Raw genomic sequence first — 21,257 nt, 5'->3', positions numbered from 1 at the left:
CTTGCAAAGTGAATATTCCAACATGTGTGCATTCAATTTTAATACAGAAACATACTGGCTATATTAAAAAATAATTTAAAGTTCTGTCTTGAGTCCAAGTTCAGAATTACGACCCTTGTCTTCCATCCAAACAAGCATGGACTCTGTATCCAACTTATCTGCTTTCTGGCAAAAATTTAGACACTTAGCGGGGAGTAAAAACATACTTCAGTTCCTAGGAAAATAACAGTTACATGAAGGTGACTAAATTAAGGCTATGTAATCAGTCAATCAGAGGGAAAGATATTGCTTGCTAAAGATTTTTTTAATTAAAAAAGTATAAATGCATTTCTTTAATGAGCAAGAGAGAGAGAGAGAGAAACAGCCATCCCCTTGACAACATACTGTCATCAAGCCACAGTTCACCTCTAGTCTCAGCCCAGATCATAGATATGCATGCACTTGGCATACCCAGAGAGGTCCTGGGATGTAAGTCCAGGACCTTTCACATATAGGTCCAGTTGGGTTAAAATTGTGTCATTGCCTGGCCTCACTGTTAAAGATGTTAATACTGGTCCTAACAAATAATGGTGGGAATAAAAGAAGGAAGAATAAAAAAGAAAACCAGAAAATCTATAGACACGGGAAGGATATATTTCTGCTGATTTCCTTGCTTTATTATTTGTCTCAATGTTACGTCTCATTTCTTAAACATTTTTCCTAAAATCTTCTGTTTGTTTATTTCAAAAATTTTCATGAGTCATTAGTGTGTTCCACACAATTTCTTACAGCCACTTTAGCTTTAAAGACTTCCTGGGTTTGGTTTATATTAGAAGAATTTTAATATTTCCAGATAGTTTTCAGAGAAAAATAATGAAGTCATCATTATCTGTCATCCAAAACTGTATCTGCTCCCTGGGTTTTCATGAAAAACAGTATTTTACTTTCTCTGACATACATGCCAGAGATAGTCAGAAGTACTGAAATACCAGTATCTCACAAATTTTGACTCAACAGGGATTAATTAACAAGGAAGCGGTATCCAAAGTTATTAACGGCATAGTCATAAGCATTAAACAGGCTTGGATTTGAGGCTTCGTTCTGCCAATTAATAGTTGTGTGTGGGCTGGACGGCTCTGCGGCCTGGTGATTAAGGCAGAGGGATCTAATATGGTCTACTGTACAGCACAGTCCTGGCCCAGACGGCTTGAGAAAGACAACTGAATGTGTGAAGATGCCCAAAATTCTGAAAGGAAAGAGAAAATGAAGAAGAAAGGATTGGGGAATGACTATTTCCCATGGAAGGTGATTTTTCCTTTTTCTCTCTTTCTCTCTGGCAAGCATGAATACTCTCTAGCAAAGAATCAATCAATCAAACAAAAAATGTTGTGTGTGGCTTTAAGTAAATGACTTAATTCTTGTATACCTCAATTAACTTATTTATGATATACTGAACTAGAATCTTCCTAAATTTTTTTTTCAGATTTTTTGCCATAGGGCATGTACACTCACCAGGAAGAGACAGAAAGAAAATGAGAAATTACCCCTCTCAGGGATGCCCATGCCATAATCCCTTCTCCTCCAATCTCCTCTCATGATTTTGGGCACACATGCACATTCATCCATTATAAGTTTCAAGCACTGTGTCTGGGACTCAAAGTGTGATAGGCCATGAGGGAGTCCAGTGCTTTCACCCCCATGCCACCTGATGGCCCCTTCAATGGGTTGTCTTTAAGACTAAAGAAACTGCTCAGCAGAGGGACTAGATGTTGCACATAATAAAATAGTTGTTTTTAATATAAGAAGTAATTATTACAATAATATCTCATAAAATGCCTTAACAGATAAAAACATAAAATTACTTTATATTCATCAAAACTAAGTATCTTATTCATGTCTTATACTATGCACCAAATAGATGAAAAAAACAGTATATTATGAGCTTTCTCTTTTGCCTGTCATAACTCTCTAAGTAACTCTGAGCAATTCTCCTAAGCTCTCAGGGATTATTTTAATTTTCTCATTTACAAGGTGAATAACTTCAACTCTGTCTTGATCATAAGAATTTATCTAGCACTTTAGGAAAGAATTACAAGCATGAAAGGACAGGAGACCCTAGGTTATAGCTAAAATGTGTTTCTCCTGTATACTCAAGTGAAAGTAAGACCACACCCCACTGGGGGATGCTTCTTCCTTCTCCCTCTCTCTCTTTCTGTCTCTCTCTGTAGAGTACATGTACCCTCTGACAAATCTTTACAAAAGAAAATACTATAAAATTACCTCAAATACTTTGACACTGTTCTGAATTAGTATCAAACCATGGTAAACCATGAATGCTTCATTTATCAGAAAATAATTTAGGTTTCTAAATACTTTCAACTAAGCTTTCTCTAGGTAAAATTATACAACAGCTGCTAATTGATAATATATCAAAGTCATTGATTTTATAAGTTAATAATGTAAGCCAGTTTTAAAAGGTTTAAAAATCATATGAGAGAAAAAGAAATCGACAAAAGACATCCAATTCATGGCTTGATTTGTTTAATATAATGCTGTTAGGGCCAACCTCATAACACAGTTAAATCCTGAACACAGGGAGCCAGATCCTACATGGCTGACCACAGTTTGAATTCTGATCCCAAAGGGTTGAAACACATACCAGATACATATGGGTATGTTTGTAGGTATGTGTATGCTCCAAATCCTGATTGGATAGAGAAATAGAGGAAGGGAGGTTGAGACTAAACTCCCAATCCCCATATGTGAAAGGTCCTGGACTTACATCCCAGGACCTCTCTGGGTATGCCAAGTGCATGCATATCTGTGATCTGGGCTGAGACTAGGGGTGAACTGTGGCTTGATGAGAGTATGTTGTCAAGGGGATGCCTGTTTATTTCTCTGTCTCTCTTGTTCATTGAAGAAAAAAATTTATATATTTTTTAATTAAAAAGCTCTTTAACAAGGAACCTCTATTGGGGGTTACTTTCTCTTTTTTGTATGCACACACATGCACATACATGTCCTCTGGTGGTAAAAAATATTAAAAAAAAAAGCTGTTATTTCACTTTATTAGACTCAAAAAGAAAAAAATGTATTTTTTTAATATTTGAAAATACTGATGAGGCATATAAAATGTATGCAGGCCTTTGAAAATTAGTATCTCCTACTTTAAGTAAATACATCTCGAAAGTTAAAATGGCAATCTGCTCTATTGTTAAAATTAAAGTATTTCTTTTCTTTCTTTTTTTCTATCCACCTCCCTTTCTTTCTTCCAAGTTTGTTTATTTACTTATTTCAAGAATAAGAGAAAAAGACAGAAGTGCGGCACCCCTGGCAGGGCCTTGACTATGATCCACCTCCAACCTCAGTCAACCTGGATCACGGACACACACACATGCCCAGCATATTCAGGCAGGTCTCTAGATGAGAACCAGCAAACTTCCTGTGTAAGTATGCCCTTAGAACATGACATTTTATTGCTGTGCCATCTCTGGCCCCAGAGTCTTTTTTCCTTTTATCTGTAATATTTCTTCCCAGAGAAAGCATATTATATAATCTCTACACAAAAACTACATTCAGCTTATGATCTGCCTATCTAGATTGCTAATTTCATAAACCACAGGTATTATTAACTGCAGAAAGTAAAGCTTAGTTTACTTTTCTCTCATATGCAGTGCCATTGTTTAGGATATAATGACTGTACATGTAATCTCAAATATCTATGAGATATCTATGAGAGCTTTCTCTGATGCTACATGGTACAATTTCCTAAAGGTATATTAATAGTAAGAGGTATAATTACTAGTATTTAACAAACCGATTCACAACTGTATCTCAAGACTAGTTCTATTTAAAAGTGTTCCCTCTGTAGTTTCATGTTTCCATGGAGGGAATCAACAATGGCAAGAGAGTTATCAGACTGTAATCACTGTCTAGGATGAAAATTAGTCTGAAGGCCATAAAAACAATGGTTTGATCATTGAAGAAAAAATACTCTAATGATCAAAACCTTTTTCATCATTTTACAATTTAGCTCTTTAACAGGAGTGATGAAGGAAAGCAAAAGAAGTCAGGATTCTTTCCAAAACCAGATAAAAAGCTTTTGGTTAACAATTACTAAGGGCTACATGACACTGTGTGGTACTGATTATCTCATTTTATCTTTCCCCAAATTCTCTATGAAATTGGGAGTATTATCTTTACATCTTACAGATGAAGTAATAAAAGTTCAGAGATTAAGCAACCTACTCAAAGCTGTTGGAACCTAGACAATGGTAGATAGATTTGAACCAAGCAATCACAGCCTGAATACCACCTAAATCTCTGAAGAGAAAAGGAATATGACACACCAAGACACCAACAAAACTTAGTATTATTTCTATTTATATATCCATATCAAGTCAGATATTGCCTTATAGTATTTGGGGGCTCTAAATACCTTAGAAAAATTTTGTGTCTCCTTCATTCTCTGTAGGACATCAACAACTTAATGTTAGAGAAAAAAAAAAAATCAAGCTGAACAGAGAGGGTAATTTACTTTGTGTTAATCCAGGAAATTGCACAGCATAGTTTATGAAATAGTTGCATCAGTACTCCTTTCTACCTTAGAAAAAGCCTAGTCATATGCAAATGACTATATTTTTTATTAGCTAGCCCCAATCCTCATTTCCACCCTACCATTCAAGACTCATATTTTTATGTATATACATTATGGCACAGAATATTACTTTTCAATAAAATAAGAACTCCTTAAAAAAATCCAAGTGGTGAACAGCAGATGGCATAATGGTTATGTCGCTGGACTCCTATATAGTGAACCTCAGTTCAAATCGCGGACCCAGGAGCTTAAAATTCATGCTGGGCACATGTGTGTGTGCCCAAAATCCCAACAGAAGAATGGGGGAGAAAGGGATTGCTTCGTGGCTATCCCTCCTTGTGAGTGATTTCTTGCTTTCTGTCTCTCTGTCTCTTTCTCTCCAAGTGTACTACCTATAAACCAATGAATATCACTGTGGGTATATATAAATTATAAAATTTACTTCAAATTCTCAGACGTACATCACTGCCCTACTCTAATATAATTAAAAAGGTACTCTTGGTAGTCTATAAGCAACTTTGACTTATTCCTACATATGAATTCTGTGGCCGTTTTTTTATTTTTCATAGGATCCTGCCTGTTGTGGGTTATCTTTTTCCTGGATTAGGACAGCACCTTAATTTCCTTTTTCTGAGAAAATGACTTTAAAACATTGGTTTGGGGTTCATTTTCAAAATGAATTAATAGTAGTTGAAGGGCTTCCAGGTTTATATGACATCCAATTATGTCAAAGTAAAACTATATCTTACCTTATCACCTTGTATACCAGGGGGACCTATTAACCCAGAAAGGCCTCGATCACCCTAGAAATAAAACACAAAGGTTTAACGGCACAAAAGAAAATTGAAAATTAGAGATCACCTTAGTTCTGTACGTCAAGCCTTTACTACATTTTATTCCTATACTCGCAATTCGGCTCCAGTTCCATCTGGCTTCCGAACCCTCTGAGCCCTTACCTGATGATCCCAGCCCCAGTGCTGGATACTTGGACTGGATTCTCCTACCTCCAAGCCCTTGCTCCTTTTCTTCTTATATTTTCTTTTCTCTAGGGATACCTGTAAACTCCATATTCTCATCAAGCCAAGGTCTCTCGTGCTTACAATAGCAATCTACGGGAGTTTCTTCTAAAATTCTACAAGTGTTTTGTGAGGCGGCGAGGGGCGCTCACCCCAGCCTCTTCTCTGTGAGGACCTGTGGCCTCGTGGGACTCCCAGGCATAAGTCAAGAGCGGGAGTGCTCGGCCGGGTTCACCTGAAGCACCGGACAAGAGCCACTTCCTCTTCCGGGGCGCGCCCAGTGCCTAGCCCTGTGCTCCACAGACACTCCTCCCGGAGTAAGTGCGGCAGCAATGTGTTAGGAGATCTGTGTTTGGGGCAGCACACTGCAATAGATTTCACTAATTAGGGACAGGCAGTCTTTCCCTCCCTCTTGGGAACCCACAAGCCCATCTTGGGGGAGGACAGAGAAAGTACACCAGAGGTGACGGAGGGAGTGTCTGTGGTGGGTGGAAATGACAGAGACCCAAAAGAGGTTGTATGAATTGACGGGAAAAAAGTACATCCAGAAGAGTTGGAGAGAAAGTAGAGATGGAAACATGGACCTTGAGACAGTTTACTCAAGGTACACTTTTTCTCTATCTCCTTTTCGTTCTTCTTTCCAGTGTAACATTCAGTGTGCGTGGGAAAAAATGGGTTTGAAAGAAAAAGACAAGTATTTAGGGCATAATCTTAAATGAACTCTTTAGTAACTGTTTATGTTCTATTTAGTTTTCTGGGTTTTGTTGTTTTGTTTTAAGGTTTTTGCCATGAGGCATGTGCTGGCCAGAGACTGAGGGAAAGTGAGAACTCGCTCAGTAGGCAGGATGACAACGTAATTGCTTCTACTCGGACTTCGGGAACCCACACACATGCCGGGGGCATGACTTGGAAGACCTACTGGCCCATTTACTTATTTCTAGTTCTGGGTTTTCTTTTTCTTTCTTTCTTTTTTTTTTTTTTTTTTTTTTTTTGCCATAGGGCACATGTGATTGCTAGAGAGACAGAGAGAGATGGTGAGAGGGAGAATGAGAAATCACTCCCTAGGAGGGATGACCACAACACAGTCCCTCTCTGCCATTCTCCTCTTGGATTATTGGGCACACATATACACACGTCCACTGTGATTTTCAATCCACCAAGTCTCAGACTCGAAGTATGGTCGGTCACATGGGAATCCAGTGCCTTAACCATCACACCACCTGCTGGTGCCCCCTGTTTAGTTTTTAATGTACCATCTACTTTAATCTGTCGTCATATTAAATATTTGAAAGAGAAAAGGATGATTCTCATTATTAAAAATGGAGTGCTATCCCATTTATTCTAATATTTTAATGTCTATCTCCAAAATTTTATTAAAATGGCTTCCATTTGTGATAGGATGACCAGTTTATACAGGATATATATCTACAGCAATATCTGTAACATAGTAATGATTACATATATAGTATATATTATATATAATAGTATATATTATATAAACAATTATACATATGTATATTTATGGTATATGACCTGTATTATATATTATTATTTCATATACTATATTGTAGATATATTACTCTGTTAAAAAAGAAAACTGCTTCAAGAGATGGGAGAATGATGTACTTCCACTAAATTTAATCATGGATGAATCATCTAATTCCTCTTGAAGTTCCTTCATATGAAAAATGAGAATGATGATGATGATAATGTCTCACTTGTTTTATGGGAAAGGAAAAATTACAACATCTAAAAACTATGCATACCCTTAAGGTCTCAAAAGGACTTAAAAACTTGTGAATGATCTATTATTTATGTTACTTGGTAGATGTTATATAGGAAGGACTGTTTGGTTTTTATTCATATTCACATTGCATGTGTTTAATCTCCTATCTCCTCAGTATATTTGAACCCAATTTAATATAAACAGAATTTCTAAGAGATTGTTTTTATCATTTTAGAAACACATCTCTCAATTTTGAACATTAGCATTTGCCTCAAGCTCAATGACAACTTGCTATATTAAATTCTATATCTCATTAAATTTCTCTTATTACCATAATTAGTATATGAAAGTAACTCGAAGGTAAAAAAAGACTGACACACCTCCAAGCACAACTCCCATACTGAACCACTCTACATTTTATATAGAGAAGCCACAATGAAAGATAAAATCCAGCATTTGATGTAAATGTAAATGTTTAATGTAGGGGTTTTGTTTAGAGCAGTCACCAAAACAAAGTGGGTTTTGGTAAAACCAAAATATCTAAACTTTATTTAGATATTTTAAAAGATGGCACTTATGGGGTCAACCCAACATGGTGAGTAAAGCAGTTAGATCCCACATCGCTGACAGGTTGTTCAAGTTCCCGACCTGTAGCTTGAGAATCACTGGGGCCTTTGTGGTGTGTGTGGCTAAAATCCTGAAAGGAAGGAGAAAGGCAGAAGGGACTGAATGTGATCATGTCTCACAGGGAGTGCTTTCTTATTTCCTCTCTGTCTCTGTGCCTCTTTCCAGTAAGTACACATGCCCTCACACTCTGGAGAAAAAGAAAAGAAAAAATTGGCATTTATGTTTTTCAAATTGAAGGTTTTTTTTAAAAAGTTTGGTTTACATAGTTAAGAAACCAGTGAAAAGGTTCGTTTCTGGTAATAAGCTTCCCTTTTCTTTCTAAATTGTTTACTCAGTGAACCAGTTCCATTTCTAAAACTCTGTATAAAATTGTTTTTGAGATTTATTCATTAGTATAATATCTATATCTTTTTTTTATGTTCGTAAGAGTTTCAGTAACCCAATGGAAAGATCATATTTCAATCCAGGAACTACCAACATTGCTCAGGAATTCTTAAAGTTAATGAAATGTACACCACCTAAACAGAAAAATCCTGTATGTGTAATTACATTTATCAAGTGTTTGTCTAAACAAAGTTTCCTAGATGTTCTCCTAAAGACTCCGTTTGTATTTGTCCTCACTAAAAAACAGCATCTTCCTCCCAATGAAGATTTTACTTAGTTTAGTTTCCCTAAGTGTGTGTATTTGAGAGCACTATGATGAAATGAAAAACATGCTGGATTAAAAGAAAATGTGGATATATCATCAAATCTGCTACTATCCATGTGATGAGCCTTTTAAGTCTATGAATTCTGTTTCCTCAAGAAAACAAGATAATAATGACTACTTCTCTGACAAGTAATTATTGTGGAACTATTATACAAATGTGTAAACTGGCACTGGAATGTATGTATTATTGTACATGTGTGTATTTTAACTGCAAAATTTTTGAGGTGAAGACTGCATCATCTGCTTTAATTTATTACCCCACAACCCCTAATGAGGAAGTAGCCCAATGGCAAGCCACAGTAGACAGTAAAATAAATGTTAGGACTTAAACCAATAAATTAGATGATAGTATAATTTTCCTAATTCTTCAAATATGTATTCATTTATTGAAATGTACTAGTTCTCTGAAAACTTCTTTGATGTAGCAAAATCTGCATTTTAAAGAGATAAAAATGATTTTCAAATGCTTAAAATATATGAGCATGATGTTATTTCATGGAAAAGTTATTACCTTTTCTCCAGAAACAGCTTGACCTGGGGAAAATCCTGGATCTCCTTTGGGGCCCTAGATAAAACAGTTATAAAACATTTCATGAAGCATAAATTACATACATGTATCACATATCTTCAGCTTTATATAATCACATGTTATATACATTATATAGTATTAAATAAAATTATGTTAGATTGGGGGCATGGCTGATGGCATGGTGATTAAGGTGCTGGACTCCCACAAGGCTGACCACAGCTCAAATCCTGGACCAGGAGGCTGGCTTTCTCACTTTTCCTTTTTCTCTCTGGTCAAATTAAAAAATAATAACAACAAATTAAATAAATAAATAATTCTTTAAAAAATTACTTTACATTGGGAACCAGCAGTTAGCGTAATGGCTATGTCACTGGACTCCCATGCAGTTGACCGCGGTTCACGTCCCGGACCCGGTGGCTTAAAACTCACACCAGGCGCATTGTGCGTGCGTGCCAAAGATCCCGAGAGGAGAATGGAGGAGAAGGGATTGTGGCGTGACCATCCCCCCTGGGGGGTGATTTCTCACTTTCTGTCTCTATGTCTCTCTCTGTCTGTCTGGCAAGCACACGCACCCTATAGTGAAAATCTCAAAAAAAAAAAATTACATTGACATAGGTATGGGTAACCTTTTAACATGTATTTTTTTAGCTTTAATGTTAAATGCTGAGATTATTATTATTTTTTTTTTTAGAGAGGTTTTTGCTATAGGGCATATGCCCTCACTGGAGAAACAGAGACAGAAAGCAAGAAATCACTCCCAGGAGGAGATGACCATGCCACAATCCCTTCTCCATCCTCCTCTTGATATCTTGGGTATGCACGCACATGCCCCCTGTTTTAAGCTGCCAGTCTGGGACTTGAGCTGCAGTAGAATATGTCCAGTGAGGTAACCATTATGCCATCTACTGGTCCCAAATGCTGAAATTTCTAAAAAATCTCTAGACAGCTGATTATATTTATTTTATTATTATTTTTTTAATTGCAGGAGGGCACATGTGCTCACTAGGGAGAAAGACAGAGAGAAAGCAACCCCCAGTTGAGCTTGATCACTCTGCAATCCTTTTCCTCCATTTTGTCATCCTGTCAGGATCTGGGGCACACATGCACCCAGCATGTTATGTCTTCTTTAACATTCTCAGGGAAGCTTTTAAATAGCATTCAAAGCTGAGTATAACAACAAGTGTTTTCACTTTACAAGTATATCCTCCCAGCAAAGAATGCTATGTTCTTTTCGAAATTTTTAAGTAAAACGTTGTTTTATAGACTGATATCTTCCTTCCTGTCATGAAGGCTACTATTGTAGATTATTGGTTACAAGATTATGGGACCTAAGAAATGTTTGGTGTTGGGGGCCAGCAGATGGCATAGTGGTTATGGGACCAGCAGTTGGCATAATGGCTATATCACTAGACTCCCATGTAGTCGACCGCGGTTCAAGGCCTGGACCTGGTGGCTTAAACTCACACTGGGCGCGTGTGCCTGCATGCCCAAGATCCCAAGAGGAGAATGGAGGAGAAGGGATTGAGGTATGATCATCCCCCCTGGGGGGTGATTTCTCACTTTCTGTCTCTTTGTCTGTATCTGTCTTTCTGGCGAGCACATACATCCCACAGCAAAAACATCTCGAAGAAGAAGAGGAGGAGGAGGAGGAGAAGGAGGAGGAGGAGATGGCATATAGCGGATATATCACAGGACTCTCACATGGCCGACTGCAGTTCATATCCCAGACTGACGTTTTAAAAAAATTTCATTGAGTGCATGTGCATGCTTGTCAAAGATGCCAGAGGAGAAGGGATTGCAGTGTGGCCATTCCCCTTGTGGGGTGATTCACTTTCTGTCTCACCATCTCTGTCTATCTATCTGGTGAGCACATGTGCCCTAAGGCAAAAACCTCTTAAGAAAAAAATGTTTGGTGATGGGCTGGCAGATGGCGTGGTGGTTAAGGATGCTGGACTCCTACATGGCTGACTGCAGTTTGAGTCCTGGACCTGGTGGCTTGCTTTCTCACTCTGGTCAAATTAAAAAATAAATCAATAAAGTTAAATAAAATAATTATTTAAAAAAAATTTGTGTTTCTGAATTTGGTGATATCTGAATATTAAGAACTCAACTCTTGATCCAAAAAGGTTGGATAAACTTAAAATGTATAAGAGATATTAGAGTTTACATACTAAAACACATTTGGTATTTAAAGAAGCCGTGAGGTCCAGAAAGATTAATTGACTTATTTAAGATTGCTTAGAAAAGTATTGGGAAACTAGGTCAACTTGTTTTCTTATATCACAGTGCCTATTAAATAAAATATTTATTTATTTACCTATAGATAACAATTACAAGCCCAGGACAATACATAAAAGAATCATTTACATAGGACTGAAAACAATCATTATTAAAGTCAGTTTTTATAATTATTGCCATCTTAGAAAGCAGAAAACACAACTCTTTAGTGAATTATTAAAGGAGCAACAAAATCAAAAACAGGATACACTGGGGGAAGGAAAGTCAAACCTTGAAAGAAGAGAACCACACTTGGTTCAGCTATTATACAGCTTTAGTCCTAAGTACACTCCCAGTCTGCGAGGAGTAGCTGGAATTCAAGCAGAAAGAAACAGACCTCACTTACTCTGTCTGTCTGTCTGTCTGTCTGTCTCTCTCTCTCTCTCTAAAATAATGGTCAGAAGTCTCCCAAATTTGTTGGAAATCAACATCTTATATTAATTGGTCCAAGATGCTTAGTGAATGCCAAACCAGAAATATCTAAAGGAAACCATTCCAATATAACCATAGTCAAACTACTGAAAGCCAATGACAAATAGTGATTTTTAATTCTAGCATTTTTTCTTTATTATCTTTTATTATAGATTACTTCTCTTCATCAGCTATTTATTGGGTCACCAGAAAAGTCATATGCATTTTTGCATAGAAAAAAAGTTATGACTTTTCCAACGTGATCCAGTAGTTACCCTGAGGTTCAATTCTATAAAAAGACAAGGCCATTTTTAATTTTGAAACATTTATTTTGTTAACTGTTGCCAGAGGGCACATCCACTTACCAAGGAGATGAGAGAGAAAGATAGAAAGCACTCCCAATGGAGGAAGGTCATGCTACAATCCTTTCTCGTTCATCTCTCCTTCCTTTCTGGAAGTTGGACAGGCACACAAGCACATGTACCTGGTGTGTTTCTCAAGCTCTTGGGTCCAGAACTCAAACCATGTTGTTGGCCATGTGGGATCCAAGGTGCAAACCATGGTTCAAGTCCTGGGCCTGGAGGCCTGACTATCACACCAGGCTTGTGTATGTGCATGTCCAAAATTGTGGAGGAGAAGGGATTGTGGCATAGCCATACTTTTAGGGGGTGATTTCTCAATTTCCCTCTTAATGTGTCTCTCTGGCAAGTACATGTGCACTATGATAAAAACTTTTTAAAAAATTCTGTTATTTATAAATGATGTTGTCTGTGGTATTTTTGTTATAGCAATCTGAATAGATTCACTTAATTTCTTTATTAAATTATTGGTCATTGTAACAGTAAGATAATATGGTATGAATGTTTGTTTCCCCCCTCCCAAGTTTGTATGTTGAAATCCTAAACCCCAAGGTGGTGGTATGAGGAAAATTTTGGAAGTGATTAGATCATGAGGGTAGAGCGTTTATGATTGGGATTAGTGCCCTTAAAAAACAGACCCCAAAGAGCTAGCTAGTCCTGCTCATTATGGACACAGTGAGAAGATGCTCTCTGTGAACCAGAAGTGAGCCCTCAGCAGACAACAAACTTGCCAGCCCTTTGATCTTGAACTTTCCAAATTTTATTACATATATGTATTTGGTTGTCAGAAAAGTCATGACACCTTTTTTCTATGCAAAAAGGTGTCATGACTTTTCTAACAACCCAATATATATAAAATTTAGTGATCTCTCTATTTTCATACTCTGTTTCTGAGTAACCAGTCCAGTATGTATTCTTTCATAGATTTTTCTATGCTCATACTATCTAATTGCATGATTAACTATCATACAACTATGTAAGCTCGTGTGTGTGTGTGTGTGTGTGTGTATATCATATAGCTACATATGCTCATGTGCATATATATATATTTATAGATATAGACAAATACATATAAATGTGCACATACACACATATTTTTCAGGTTTTCATTAAAATTTGATAATTTAATCAACATTCTTATAATTTTTTTTCCAAGTGAAAATATTAGGAAAGTAGGGAACAGGGATATAAACATTTCTTTCCTCTGTGTTTACAAATTAAAATGGCCCTAATTTAAGGTAAATTATTCAAAGTATCTGTATATTTAAGAGGTTTCATACATTGCCATTATAATTTGTCAGTAAAAATTTTGGAAAACTTGGCCAGTTGTTGCCATGGCAGTTAAGGGGGCTGGATTCCTCATGGCCAACTTCATGGTTCAAGTCCTGGACCTGGCAGCTTGAACCTAAGCATGTGGAGTGCATGTATGCCCAAAATCCTGAGAGGAGAATGAAGGAGAATGGATTGTCACATCATTGGTGGATGATTTCTCTCTTTCTCTCTCTCTCTCTCTTTTCTCTTTCTCTGGCAAGTGCATGTGTCCTATAGAAATTTTTAAAAAAATGATGATTTTGGAATACCAAAGCAGGCCCGTGCCTGACATTATCACTGTAGAAATCCAAGTGCACTGGGCTTTTGGAGGAACCTAGTTCTCTGCCAGTCTGACAGAATCCTGTTGAAGAATCATGCTCTGGCTATGACAGAGACGCTTGATGTCCCGAGACCGGATTAAAAGTTAAAGGCCTTCTTTTCAAGTTTCAAGAAATCATATGATATTCATGGAAAATCACTCACCTTTGGACCTGGTAATCCAGGTAACCCAGGATTTCCATGTGGCCCTGGTATGCCCTGCAAGTAGTGAAAAAGTCAGATCATTCTTGGATCCAAAGTCAAATGACAGTGTTGATTGTAACATTCAAGTAAATACTACATAATAAAATTTCCTTAAAAATGCTGCCTTCAATTTTTAAAAATCTTTTCTGAGATCTTAGGTAATTTACTCTTAGAAAGGATAGCTATACTAGTTAATAAAATAGAACTGTAGTTTTCATGTTTTGCCTCAACACATTGCTTCAGGGTGTCTGCTTCCCTACCTAGCACGCTATATCTAGTCACAGTATGTTGTTTAATGCTACTTCTAAAATCTGTGTGACGTAAGAAGCCTAAAAATTAAAAAGTGCAGTCATTTACTTTTCTTTCAGGTATTATCCCTTTCTGCACTTGAAGTTTTGCTTATGCTATTAGGTACACCTTACAAACTTGTCCCCATACCTAGTAAAATCATTCAAGTCTGCCCTGAGATGTCACTTTATTTTAAAATCCTGGCCATGTGAGGAATTGCTCTCTTTTAATTTCTACAGAAGTGACTACATGTAAAATTCACTTGATTGATTGGATATAGGGTTGCAATATTTCTTATTCTGTGATAACCTATTATTTAAATACTTTACTGCTATTTTAACTCTTTTATGACATATGTCATTTGGTTCTAGGATTATAAACTCTTTGAAAAGAAACATTTTATTACTTGCCTAGTGCTTAGTATATATTAGTTACTCAATGAATGTCAATTTGATTTCGTGTCCCTGGTAAACTACACAACCTGAATTCAAAATTGATTCTATTTACTGAGTACTTCCTATGTGCCAGGAACTATGCTAATTCTTTATATTTCCATAAATTATCCTTGTAACAGCCCTGCAAGTTGACTGATTATTCTTACTTCTATTTACAAATGAAGAAACTTCCAGTTCATACAACTGTAAATGGAGAAACTGAAGATGACCTTCTCCAGAAAGCCTTCTGGAGGTCTCTAGCCTGCCTCTTCTTATTTGTGTTTTGTACCCCACCTCTATGCTCTTTAGCTACACCTTCATTTTAACACATAACATAATAATTATGTATTTGCCTGTCTCTTCAATTTTGAATTATTACTAGTTGAGTGTTTCAGAAAAAATATAGGTGTATGAGCAATGTAAATATTCAAGATAGTTCTAGCAAGATCAAAACTAAGGAAAAAAGATCAGATTTCATGACAGATGTTATTGTTAACGTTTTAAATGTTAATAAACGAAAAAGTAAATTTTTTTAATACATTAGAAAGGAAAAATAAGTTTTAAAAATAAATTTGGGGCTGGCCTGGTAGCCCAGTGGTTAAGCACTGTCTATTTGAAGCCAGAAACCACATGGCTGACCCTGCAGTTTGAATCTTAGCCAGCAGGTTGAAAAACACATTGAGCACCTGTGAATGTGTGCTTCAAATCCTGAAGAGATGGAGAAATGGAGGGAAGGGAATTTATGCATGAGAATGACCCACTGGGGAATGAGTTCTCTTTCCCCACACCCCAGTCCCTTTTTTTTCCTCCATTTTCCTCTTGGGATTTTTACGCAGCCATGCACATGTGCTTGGCATATTTTTCAAGCTACCAGAGCCAGGACTCAAACCACCCAAGTGGCCATGTAGGGTCCAGCTGCCTTAGCCACCATGCCTCTATGCCACCTGGCTGACCCAATAAAAAGTCCAGAAACAGGGCTGACGCTGTAGCACAGTGGTTCAGCACTGTGCATTGAGAGCTGGACCCCACATGGCCCACCACAGTTCAGAATCCATGGCAGGCATGTGCATGTGTGCGCGTACCCCAAATCCTGGGATGGAAAAGGGACTGTGGTGTAACCATGCCCCATTAGGCTGCTTTGTTTATTCCTCCTTTCTTTCCCTCTTACTCTTGGGAGCACATGTACCCTCTGGCAATTAAGAAAAAGGAACTTGTATGGAGCTGGCAGGTGGCATGGTGGTTAAGGGTGCTGAACTCCTGCATGGCCAACCATGGTTCGAGTCCTAGACTTGGCGACTTGCTTTCTCACTTTCCCTTTTTCTCCCTCACTCTGTCCCTCTGTGGTCAAATTAAAAATAAATAAATAAAGTTAAAAAAATAATTCTTAAGGGGCCGGCAAATGGCATGGTGGTTGGGGGCACTGGACTCCCACATGGCCAACTGCGGTTCAGGTCTCAGACCAGGTGGCTTGTTTTCTCACTTTCTCTCTCTCTGATCAAACTGGAATATAATAATGATAATAATAACAAATAAAGTTAAATAAAATAATTCTTAAAGATATTTTTAAAGTAAGATTTTAAAGAAGTAAATTTTAATAAAGTAAATGGAAAAAGTTATGGAGTTAATGAATGCGTTGTAGTAGTAAGGGCATCAAGTACAAACTATTATTTTGTATAACTCAGTAGTACAACAGGAAAAATTCATATCAATGAAAGTTTGGGTTTTTTTAAAAAAAGAAATAACTTACTGGTTGTCATCAAGAGGGATAAAACTTAGGGAGAAAATAATTGTGAAGTTGCCACTTCTAAATTAGTAATTGTAATTGATTGAAGGTAATAAAGTAAGAAATATAAATGAAATAATTCACCTTGAGAAGATGGCTACTGTTTTTCACTTAAAGAGGGAAGTTTGGACAAATACATTTAAAAAAAGGAAATTAGAGAAGAAAACTTCTGTGTCAGGAGACTAGATGGAGATTCAGAACCTGAAAGTCATGCTCTGGGAGAATAGCCTTAGCAGTGGAGAGAGGATGGAAGTATGCCAAGATGGGACAGCCACAGTGGCACAGCAGTACTGATCATTTTGAAGTAACATAAATCCCCTCACCCACCAGTAGTACTGAAGCACTGAAGCCATATGGGAAGGCCTGAGGTTCATGTCTGAAGGTCTCCCTGAAGTTCTCGCCAGCTGAGGCTGGGGGTGGGATAACAGCATGTGGGCCTTATTGGTGGTGCCTCTCTCTATCTCTCTCTCTCTGTATCCCTCTCTCATGTAATAAAGAAAAAAATAAAATTAAAAAGAAGAATTAGTGCAAAGATGGATCCAATCCCTCAGAAAAGAAGCAACCAAGGTCCCCTCACCAAGCTATAGGAAAATGGGAATTGTTTGAGGGCTAGAGAAGAATGAGCAAGGTTTAAATGGGACTGTGGGAGGAATGTGATAGGTCATCAACTAGACAGAAATTTGTAATGGTGAGAGAACACATGGCACTAATCAGAGAAAGACAGAGGAAGCAGTGTGGATAGAAGTGTGAGGAAGGGGAGCTCCTCTATGTGGTTTGGTCACATGGCAGTCTCTTCTCCATTTTTCCACCCTGAAGGGATTTGGGGCACACTCGCACATGTGCCTGGCCTCCTTTTCAAACCACTAGGGCAAGGATTCAAACTGTGGTCAGCCATGTGTGCTCCAGCTCTCCTAACCCCTACGCTACAGGGCCAACAAGAGGACTTTTTTTTTTTTTTGGCTATAAGACACATGCGCTCGCCAGAAAGACAGAGACAGAGAGACAGAAAGTGAGAAATCACCCCCCCAGGGGGCATAGCCATGCCGCAATCCCTTCTCCTCCATTCTCCTCTCGGGATTTTGGGCACGCACGCACATCCATCCAGCGTGAATTTAAGCCACTGGGTTCGGGACTCAAACCATGGTCGACTACATGGGAGTTCAGCAACATCGCCATTATGCAAACTGCTGGTCCCGAGGATTTTTATTTTAAGTGCTAAATAACATAGCCCAGTTATAATATATCTTAGGATTCAGAAGGACAAAACTTTGGTATGAATTTGAACATCTTGGAGTAATATATTAGGATGATTTTTTATTTGTTATAGGGTAAATAAAAATCAGCTTAAAAAGAAACTGGATTATTTAAAAGGTATATTTGCATTTGCCTTTAGAGCACACAGTTTTTCTAGTTCATTGAAGAAAAACTAGTAAAAGTTCACTTTTTTTTAAGGTTTGAAAGAAACTTATTCTTTTAGCAATAAATCTTTCATTGGACTTATGTAATGTGAGAAACTACTGCTGATCCTTAAGGCAGATTTTTTTCCTCAAAGCAATCTTTTTTCCTAGTCTATAGCTCCAGTATTTTCCACTATGTAATCCAGGAACGCACTCTTTTAAGGCAGCCCACTCCTCTTCATTTCCCAAAACAAATGATCCTTACCTTAAACAATTGAGATCACTTTATAACTAAGAATAATGTTACAAGTAGCACCAGAACAACTGCTAATCTACAGATTTGATAATCTTTCTTGGACTTGTTCACAGTGTGCTTTGGCAGGGTGTTTACACTCATATAAACAAGGCTGCACGTGTTCTTAAGTTGCTCTTGAATTGGCAAAGGTAGGGAGAGCTAAGTTTGAAAATCCAGGCAGGATTCCAAAGGAAGTACATACTGTACAATTCAAGAAAGAACATATTGGAAAGTTACTAATTCTAACAGCCAGAAAGAAATGGAGTCCAGCTACTTACCCGTGGACCTCTCTTTCCTGGTGGACCTGGGATACCTGCCATACCAGGTGGGCCCTTAAAAACAAATGCAATGATATTATATATGATAGTAGACACATCTTTTCTCAGTTTATAGGATTTCCACTCCAGGACAATTCTTTTTTTAGTCCCCAGTTTCCAGCTAATGGTGATTTTAAAGTAACATGAATCCCCTCACCCCAGCCATCAGGCAGGAGTGAATTGAAATTTAGGTGTCCTCTTTAATCTGGCCAGAAATGGCATCAGGAAGTCTATGACTTATGGTTACAGTCACTGTATCTGGTTTTTACAGGGACCGTAACTAGTAGTTTTGTGGGTAATTTTTACCTAAATTTACTCTTACTACAGAATGAGGGCTTCATTTTAGGGTTTGGAGACCAACAACTACAGGTTTTTTCAAGCACTTTTCTAGAGAACACTTGCCTTGAAAAATGAACACACTGCTACTTTATGTTCTCTTAAAAGAATCGTACCTGGGATCTGTGTAATGTATTAAATTGCTATAATTAAATCCTTCTTGTTATATCCAGTAATAAATCCACCTTAGAGCAAATGTAGCATACCATGAGGTCACCAACAGAGTTACATGATTTATAAAACAAAGTATGAAAGCAGAAATTGATCAATTGTTAAAGTGTTCTGAGTTTTTTAAAAATTACTTTTTAAATATATCAAGGGCCGACCTTATGATGCAGGAGTTAAGCCTAATGCATTAGGAGTCATACCCCACATGGTGAACCATGGCTCAAATCATGGCCCTGGTGGCTTAAAAAACACGCTGGGTAACTATTATGCCATCTGCTGGTCCCAAGAGGGATGTAGAAATTGAAATAAAAGATTGCAGCATGACCATGCCCCACTGGGAAATATTTTCTCTCTGCACATGCACCCTGTGGCAATTTAAAAGAACAAAAGAATGACAACATGGCCACAGCAGAGGATTAAATAAGTACAAGGTACTATGTGACTCAAATGGTTGCATATCTTTGAAGCTGGCCCTGAATCTAGCAAGGGTTAGAGAATGTGGTTTGAAAAAATAAGCACATACGTAAATAAAGAATTTTAATAATACACACACACACACGCACACACACATCAAGTAAAAAATAGGAAACTACTTCTTTACTTCCTCATGTGCTTTATATTGTCTTTTTTATAGCTTGTCTTTTTTTTTATTTTAACAATCATAAAAGAACAAAATGTTCATTTGTGATTTGGTTAAACACATATTTATTCATTTATCTGTTTAATAGTTTGTTACTGAATACTCTGCGGATGGGGCACTGTTCTTTGTGTCTATATTCCATTTAACAAATATTAATTTACTAGTTCAGTAAAAATAATACAAGCTTTGAAATTAGGTATAGCAAAGTTAAAATATTAGCCTCGTTACTAACAAGTAGTGTAACCTAATGCGTCTTTTTTTTTTTAATTGTAAAATGTCTATACATCTATGCTGATGGCATATAAAGTCAAGGGATGACCCAGACTGAACTATAGGTAATTACCAATATGTGACCATTTCTTAACCTATAAAAATGTAATTTCATATTATTTAATCTATAACATGGTCAGGTAGACCCAAATAAATTAAGTTTCAAAGGAAGTGAGATAAAATGGCCTGATGGGGAAGGGTCATTCCAATTAAAAAGCAGAAGGAATAAATCAATAAGTTATGTTGGAAAATAATAGTTATGTAGTATGTTTCTTATTTTTTACTCTTCTTGATATTAACTATTCCTTGAAATCTTCTCCTTTATTTATATTACAGTCATTTTGCAGTTTTTTATATTTGTCATGTATTTCAAACTGTCCACCTTTTTTTAATTGATTTTTTTTCTTCTCCAGCCCACTAACTTGATAAAACTTTTCGTGTATTTCCTAATATTGAGAAAGAGGAAATGTTACTTTTTTTTTTTTTTGGAGAGGTTTTTGCTATAGGCCGCGTGCGCTCGCCAGACAGAGACAGAGAGACAGAAAGCGAGAAATCACCCCCCAGGGGGGGATGGTCACGCCACAATCCCTTCTCCTCCATTCTCCTCCTGGGATCTTGGGCACACACACACACATGGCTGGCATGAGTTTTAAGCCACCGGGTCCGGGATGTGAACCGCGGTTGACTATGTGGGAGTCCAGTGACATAGCCATTACGCTAATTGCTGGTTCCCCGAGAACTGTTACTTTTTAAAAAAGAATTATTTATTTAATTTTATTTATCATTATTATTATTATTATAACTATTACTTAATTTGACCAGAGAAAGACAGAGAGAGAGTGAAAAATCAAGCCAGCAGGTCCGAGACTCAAACCGCTGTCTGCCATGTGGGAGTCCAGTATCTTTAACCACCACACCATCTGCCGGCCCCAGAAGTTATCAGCTATTAATTTGAATTTAAGTTCCCTAAAATAAGAGCAAGTAGGATAAATAAGAAATTAAAACGAAATAGTAAATGGAGAAAAAATATTTTAATGTCTGGATTAGTTTAACACCCTGCCACACCACTCTGTGATAAAAGAAAATATTGCTTCATTCACACTGAAAGGAGTTAATATTGTAGTTTGCTGTGGCTTGAATGTTTTCTGTCCCCTAAAATTCACTTGTTGAAATTCTAACCTCCAAGTAATGATATTAAGAAGTGGGGCCTTGACCCCCAGGACCCGCGCCGAGCGAGGCAGCGGCAGACCGAGGGGGCCTGCACCG

General features: G+C 37.3%; 1 protein-coding gene across 1 annotated transcript in view; it reads right to left on the bottom strand.

Annotated features, from left to right (window-relative positions):
* The window catches only part of COL24A1 (collagen type XXIV alpha 1 chain), a 322,594-nt gene that overhangs the window by 276,545 nt on the left and 24,792 nt on the right, over positions 1-21,257 (bottom strand). The window contains exons 3-6 of the mRNA XM_006149476.1: positions 18,539-18,592; positions 14,025-14,078; positions 9,166-9,219; positions 5,326-5,379 (exon numbers count right to left, since the gene is read on the bottom strand). Coding sequence (XP_006149538.1) covers positions 5,326-5,379; positions 9,166-9,219; positions 14,025-14,078; positions 18,539-18,592 — 216 coding nt within the window. The remainder of the gene's footprint in view (positions 1-5,325; positions 5,380-9,165; positions 9,220-14,024; positions 14,079-18,538; positions 18,593-21,257) is intronic.

The sequence above is a fragment of the Tupaia chinensis genome, unplaced genomic scaffold (assembly GCF_000334495.1).
Source record: "Tupaia chinensis unplaced genomic scaffold, TupChi_1.0 Scaffold000263_1, whole genome shotgun sequence".
Taxonomy (NCBI): Eukaryota; Metazoa; Chordata; class Mammalia; order Scandentia; family Tupaiidae; genus Tupaia; species Tupaia belangeri.
The sequence above is the reverse complement of the archived record's forward strand: the minus strand, read 5'-3'. Positions and strand labels throughout refer to the sequence as shown.